Here is a 7,793-nt window from a genome sequence, read left to right as displayed (position 1 = left end):
TATTGATCCAAGGTGGCAGATAGCTAGCAGCCAACGGAAGCTAAGTACCAAATGACGAAAAACTAAAAAGCCGTCGGAACTAGGAAGTTACACAAAGGATGTGACGTAACTGCAAATAGCTGGGTGGGCATAAGCACTTTTAATTTAAGTGACTGGATGATAGAGAATATCGGAAAAAGGGAAATTTTAATTTTGTGAAATAAAAAACTGATTCGGTTTTCATATTAAAAAACGGGTGCTGCGAAGTTGAAAAAAAAAAAGATTTTTCGGTTAAGCCGGTTGTTTTTCACATCTTCAGAACCAAGAAGAAACGACGAATAGCTTTGGTCAGTTCGCGCATACATTCTACTCGGCTCGAAAGAGGTTTTTTCCTAAGGCCTCTTTAGCCACATTGTATATAGGATGGGATATTAGTTTGACCTGGTGTGTAGAAGAAGATGATGTAGAAGTTGTTTCGTTCGTTATTTTTAATAGTATTTCGCAAAACCACTTCTAGGTGGCACTAGCTCTATCTTCAATAAGTTTTTATGTTTATATTTAAATTTATAATATTTATTTTCTTCTCCACAACCACGGGAATCAAACCCTGGAGCATCGGATAGCCAGCATGAGAGTAGAGTTACTGTCTCCTCTACAATTGCTTGTTGAAAGAGGCTTGCAGAGATAGTAGGAGTGAGAACGAAAGGATCTAGGAAGGGTCCGAGCTGTGTTTAGTGAGCTCCAAGAGAGAGAGGAACAGGATATAGAAGCGGTCCGAGCTGTGCTGAGTGAGCTCCAAAAGAGAAAGGAATAGGAAGGCCTGTGCGAGTCGAGTCTCGAGTTCTAAAAAAAGCTCTTATAGAACCTCGAGTCAAGTATTTTAATTGGTATCGAGTCCTCAAGTCAGCTTAAGAACTAGGTTTCAAGTCCAGTGTAGAGTCCCGATAAATTAATTCTATTAATACTTAATTTAATTGGTTTAATTTTACATAATTATATTACAAAAATTATAATAAATTTCTAAAAAGTATAAAACTTGCAGTGCCTACGACGTAAATGACGCGCAGTAACAATAGTTTTAAATTTTGGTTTGCTTAACTGCTTTAGCTGACGTCAAATATATATAATACAAAACGAGTTTTGCTTAGTAGTCCTTAAAAAACTACATTTATACACGATCCTTGGCGACACTTTTTCAAACCCACAAAGGGCCAGAATTTAGAAATTACTTTTGCAATTTGAATTTAAGTTTAATCGATATGAGAAATTTGGTTTTAATTGCGTAGTTCAAATACAGGGTTGCCACGGAATTAGCAGAACCAAATTCCCTGACTTTTCCAGGTTTTCCCTGACCTTTTTCTCAGATTTTCCCTGACCTTTTAGGCCGAAAGTGTGAATGTTTACAGCACGTTTTAAGTGCTTATAATTAAATAAACTCTCTACATTAAGTTTTCCCATGTATTTGTTGCACAAAAAACAAATAAGAAACGTTTAAACTATAAATAACAGTCCAAGAGAGCATTTACTTTACAAAAACAATTCTAGACATTTTTAAGGATTAATCTCGAGTTTTCTGTGTTGAGAGAGCATGAGGAGAAACTTTCATTACTCTTTCAATAAAGACTTATTCCCAGACGTTTTACCCACTAAAATCAAATTCCCTGACTTTGCTGAAATTTTTAAAATTCCCTGACTTTTCCGGCCCATTTTTAAATTCCCTGACTTTTCCAGATTTTCCAGGATTTCCAGGTACTGTGGCAACCCTGAAATATTTGTTATGATTCGAAAGTTTACAACTAAAACGGGTATGTCGTCATTGGGTATTTTTCTCGAAGAAGAGCCTTGTTCAGGTTTCTTGGGTCGAGGAAAATGTGGATGTCGTCGTTGGGTATTTTTCTCGAAGAAGAGCCTTGTTCAGGTTTCTTGGGTCGAGGTAAATGCGGATGTCGTCATTGGGTTTTGGGATCAACTACTATTGGTCGTAGCCATTCTGTATAGTTGGCGGCGGGGGCACCATGTGTGGTGCGCTTGGGGTATGGTGTATGTTGTTTTTAGTTGCATATATGGAGTCGGAAGTCTTGTTACCAACGTGGTTGATGAGTGGTCTTGTGTCTCCATATTTCATGGAGGACAGGAATTTGTTCATCAAATTGATTCTTTAGTGTGGAAAGTTTTGGTTGGTAATTGATTTGTGACTGCCGCATCGACGTTTCTTCCACTTGCTTAGGTTTGGCGCTTCTGGTTTTAATAATTGTTTTTATACTTGGGGGTATGTTGAACCAATTGCGATTACTGTTTCCAGTAAGGAGTCTGTGAGATTTGGTTTATCCAGACCGCATTGCACCACATGCGTTTTCAGTTTTGTTAATAAGGCGTCGAAAGGTTCCCCTGACTATTGTTTCGTACTGAAAAGACTATGACCAAAAGTACCTAAAAAATTCAATTCTAAATACCAGATCGAATCAGCATATTGTTGCAAATTAAGATTTTAAATTTGAAACTAATTAATGGAAAAGTTCTCCAATGAAATTCACATATTTGAAGGAAAAATTGCGTCATAGATATTATAATAATCTCACATCCTAGCAGATTTCCATTACGCCTCAAGACTTATTTCAAGATAGGTAAGAAAATTTTTAACACCTTAAAAAAAATTAGATCAAACACAAAATTTTCATATAGAATTTTAAAGTAACGATTTATTCAAGTGAACAAACTTTCATGTGTACCTGAAAAAAATTAAGCTTTTAAATTCATTAAAGGGGCTGTTCAACCCGCTCTCCCTTTTAACCCACCCGCTATGCTAAGCTCTTTTAGGAAGATCGTCATTTGTTCCACAATCCACAGTGCAGAAAGCCCCTATAGGTTGTTTTGGGGAAGGTGCTACGGGAAGTAAATGAACCGAAGTTGTCACACTCCTATTGTTTTAATGTTAAGTACAATTGCCCATTACTCTATCCCCACCCCGACCCTCTTTCGCGCTTTTCGTGACGTCTTTCCATCGCGCCGTTTTCAAAGGGCGCCCTCGAACGGTCGAGAGAGTTTAGACTAGAGTCTGCTTGAGTGAATTAAAATGGCGGCCTCCATAGGTGGGGTTTGTTCAACAGTTCTTAACGAAAGCTGGCTGAATGAACTTTTAAGAACTAAAAACGTGAATACACAATGTAATTTTAATTTGTTGCCCAAAGTGGCAACTAAAAATAAAGCGGTAACGTGAAAAATAGGAGAAATTGCTCTTAAAAATAAAGATTCGGGCAGCAAAGAGGCTAAGCCTTTGTATAAAATAACATAGTAAAGCATAGCTTCATCATGACTATTGTTTTGAGTAATGAAATTAGACCTTAAGTGGCAAACTGTCGTTCAACAGGTCTTTTTTGGGGTCTTCCTATTTTTTTAGGCGTTTGAGGCTTACATTGGATTTTAAGCTTGTTGTACAAAGCGACCAAATTTTCCACATACCTTTTCGCAGTATCAGAATCTATTAATTTTAGATGGACTGGAATGAAGATTGGGCGGGTGGTTCCTTGTGGGAAGCGTCTCTCTAGCGCCACGCCGCGACCAACATTGAAACTATTTCCAATCAAACAAACAGGCGCGTGAAATAGCAGACGACATTAGGCCCGTTAAAGCTCTAAAGTCTATGTTAGGTTCACTTTTAGAAAGTTGATATTTGGGGTTTGGTATTTTGTAGAAATTAATGCCTTTCATATGGGATTTATCAGAATAACATTGATCATTTTTACAAACTCCGAAAACGCACCTTTTGCTTGGCATCTTAAATACCCAAACTAATCCTTTAAATTACTTATATGAAAACGAACATAAATGCCGTAAAAGCGGAGAGAAAAACCTAACCGTACCTAGACCGTATAATCATAAAAATTCAACAGAGCAGACGACATGATAAAGGTCACATGATCTATGCTTTGAAAAGTTTCGGGACTCTCCCGCTAGGGGCGACGATACGCGCTGAAGTTTAAAGATAGGGGTTTTAGCTTATCATTCTAGTCCATCTGTGTTTAATGGTCTTAGATTTTAGGTACGAATCAAGTCTCGAAAGCACGAAAGGCCGCAAATTTCCTTCCATTTAAAAATGAATTCAGTTCATCTACAGCCACAGAGCAAATTGAAAACTGCCTAAAGAGCTAAGCCTAGCAATAGCAGACGCCAAATTTTTGTAATACTGATCTCCAAAGGTCGCTCTAAGATGGCGCGTCAGATAGTGTCCCATCAACCATTGCACGACCTTTCTCAGTAGAAACTGGGGAACAAATGAATCAACGTTTAAACCCCCCTCGACGGGGCCAATGTATTTGGTTAATTATTCATTCTTTAATAACTTCGGTCCATTTCCTTCTGGTGCTACTAATTATCAATTTCAACACAAAGCATTCTTTCTTCAAGAAATATTTTTATTTGTACTTTGAAATAAAACGTGTTAATGATTCAGATGATGACTCAAAATAAAACGAGCAAGGTTCTTTCAAGTATTTTTACCCTCGTTAAGTGTGTCCAAGAAAGTGGACAAAAGTTCCTTAGCCATAGAGTCGGGAAGGTTACGCCAACCGCAAGTTGTTTTAACTTGCTTGAAATGCTTGACAATAAAATCCACGGCTATATTTTGCAATTCATGATCTTCAAATTTCTCAGCGACTTGTAAGAAGTTGGCAGCGTTTCCAACACTGATTGCTGCACGCAAAACTCTGAACCCTGACTCCTTCAAAGCTAAGATATTCTTGATGTCAATAGCTGGATCAGCAAACACATCTTCGTCAATCAAAGACCTAGGTATAGCAGTTTATTACTAGTTAAAGAGTGCATAATGTATTGAAAAATATAGTTTCAATAAATCACGAAAACGCGCCTTGTTATTTCACTATCAAATAAGTACAAGAAATTATTTCCGTTTTCAGCTCAACATAAAAAATGGCAAAGCCAAATCTAGATCCTGTAGCCCAAGTGCAGATGTTAAGTTCCAAACATTTTTTAAAAAACCATAATCAGCAAGGATACTCTGATTGAATGAGAGACACAGAGAACCTTTTTTAGCATGAGACTTTAATGCCTAGTGTGACAATTTCCTCCAATTTTCAACAATATACTTCCAATACTACTTAAATTGTTATCCTAACAAAAACACTAACGTGCAAAAAAATATCACTTTGTACCTACTACCATGGACGAGGGATGCGCGTGAAAAACATTCAACGCTCTACAGGATGTGCAACTCCCTATACTAAAAAGTAGACAACTCGATACTAGCGCCGCCTGGCTACCAGCGCTGGAAACCCTCGCGTGAAAAATAAAAAATACTGGACATAAGAAAAAAACACGCCCTACCGTCGATTTTTTTCCTTAGCGTCGTCTGCTAGAAGCAAAACCTTGGTTTTTTTCTTATGCCCAGTACATTTTATTTTTCATGCGAGTGTTTCCAGCGCTGGTAGCCAGGCGGCGCTAGTATCGAGTTGTCAACTTTTTAGTATAGGGAGTTGCACATCCTGTTGAGCGTCGAATGTTTTTCACGCGCATCCTTCATCCGTGCTACTACACCGCAAGCTGTTCTGAGATCCCATGTACAACCAAGTTTTACATGAAGTTTTAAACAGTTTGTTTACATAATACATATCGTCACTTGGCCATCGTAGGTAAATATGTACTTTCATGGCTATTATGAATTTTTTGGCCATCGTAGGTAAATATGTACTTTCATGGCTATTATGAATTTTTTGGCCATCGTAGGTAAATATGTACTTTCATGGGTATTATGAATTTTTGAGTGATAGTAACATACACCATAATTTAATCAAATTGGATTAAATTATCTATATTCGTTTTATGGTCGGCACGTGTCGCACACAGTGATGCCAGATTGAGGGAAATTTCCCATATCTGGGGAAATTTTGACTCCTAAAAACGGTAAAAAGGGAAAAGGGAAATTCCACCAAAAATTTGCTAAATCTAGGAAAATTCCATGGGAAGAAATATTTTATTCAAAACCTACTATCTCAACATAGAAAATTAAACAACTTCATCAAATTGACCTATTAATTACGTTGGATTCTTATTAGATGGCAACCCTGCTACTGTTTTTAGTAATTTCCAAACATTGAATTACCGAAAGTCGTCTGCTAAATAACTGACCCATTGTAAACGTTACGAAAATACATAGCCGAAAACAGTTGTCAAGCTATAATTCTAACATTTTCTATGCGCAGAATCTGGCAACCCTGAACTAGGGAAATTTTGCTCCAAAAAGGGAAATTTTAAGGGTTACAAAGGGAAATTCCATTTTTCTCACCTGCTGGCATCACTGGTCGCACAGTTGTTTCGGTGTCGGTTTTGAAATCCCCCGGTACCTTGGTTGAACATAGCCAATTGCACAACCTAACTTGTTCTCTTTAGTTAACACAAGAATCTCACACTTTGATAAGACTGTTTTATAACTTATTTTGTACTCCCCTTAACCAAAAAGGTTTTAAACTTACCTTAAAGATTCTAAAGCGGTGGCATCTGTCAACCTACTGCTCGAAGTCCGCTCTCTTTCACGTCTAGTCAAACTATTCAATGACCCCACACTAAGAAGGGTAGTTAAGTGACTTGGTACCAAAGCACGCTCTCCGACGCATGGTGATACCATTCCATGGGTACGCTTGAGTTCACTCAAGTTACAAAACTTTTTATATTCTTTGAAACTACACCACAATCCGATAAAGCTGAAGACGCAAACCTCGTCCATGTTCAGGAATTCTAACTTGAAATGGTATCCTGGTCCAAAGGCCACCGCCGAAGGGGAACTAAGGCTTAACGGTCCAACGGTTAAGTTCAAGAAGTAATCATTGTCGATTTCTGTTTGCGTGAAAAAAATTTGATGATGCCGATGCCCAAAAGAAACGTTAAACTCGACTCTGCAATCAGTTGAAAAAATGTCCGGCAAATACAAAACGCGTTTGTAAGCGATAGCCTCGTCATTACTATTGTTAACCGAAAGAGACATGTTTAAATCTTGCAATGGAACCCCGCAGAAATAGTCAATCTGCCGTCAAAGCCTAGCGTACTACTAGAATGACAAGTGATTTCCCGAATCCGATCCCGGAATGAAAACTTGAGAAGGGAAACCGTGGTCGATGTAGCAAAATAAAAGAGAAAAAAACCTTAGACGAAAATTCTGCCGTACTCACGGTGGATAAATTGGTTCAGACAAATAAAAGGTACAAAACCCATCTTCAATTATTCACTAACCACTATAAAATGCTGTAATTGAAGAAAACCTGAATAACACGCCCCTAAAATGGAATATTTATGAAATTAACATCAAATAGTCTCATTTAGACATGTGCCATTACTGAAAAATGCCTGGTATATGGCGGTTTCTACACCTTCACTCTCTCCTTCAACACATACGGAAACTATTAGGCTATATTTCATTACAGAAAAATGCCAGGTTCATTTTTTAATTACTAAACTAAATTACCATAAAGGGGCGGGAAAACCTGATTATCGCGGTCTCCTAACATGGAATTTTATTGAAATTATCACCAAATATACTTCCTAAAGGAAAAAGCCTTGTTCTACACATTATAGCTTAAAGGGCGCCACCGGAGGCTTGCGGGGTCAAACTGTTGGGAAGCATAATGCCTAGCCCCCCGCCGCGACAGTGGCGCCACTCCTTATGGCCAAAAAGCTGAGTGTTTTCCCCCGTCCCTAAAGGCAGACTGCCTCGGGAGAGGTCCGGTTAGCCCCTTTAAATAAACGGTGTTTTTTTATAAATATTAAAGGAAAAATAAAGAATCTCTTATTGCAAAATAATTACATTT

General features: G+C 38.0%; 1 protein-coding gene across 1 annotated transcript; it reads right to left on the bottom strand.

Moving 5' to 3' along the window:
* Nucleotides 1–4,370: 4,370 nt before the first annotated feature.
* On the bottom strand, nucleotides 4,371–7,120 carry LOC149619141 (uncharacterized). The gene is made up of 2 exons (XM_089853862.1): nucleotides 6,465–7,120; nucleotides 4,371–4,763 (listed from the first exon to the last, which is right to left on the bottom strand). The coding sequence occupies exons 1-2, from the start codon at nucleotides 6,971–6,973 to the stop codon at nucleotides 4,463–4,465; spliced, it is 810 nt and encodes a 269-aa protein (XP_089709988.1). The 5' UTR covers nucleotides 6,974–7,120; the 3' UTR covers nucleotides 4,371–4,462.
* Between the last annotated feature and the right edge of the window lie 673 nt (nucleotides 7,121–7,793).

This window comes from Phalangium opilio, unplaced genomic scaffold (assembly GCF_054372755.1).
Source record: "Phalangium opilio isolate 3A_F unplaced genomic scaffold, DU_Popi_V2 ptg000209l_1, whole genome shotgun sequence".
NCBI lineage: Eukaryota > Metazoa > Arthropoda > Arachnida > Opiliones > Phalangiidae > Phalangium > Phalangium opilio.
The sequence above is the reverse complement of the archived record's forward strand: the minus strand, read 5'-3'. Positions and strand labels throughout refer to the sequence as shown.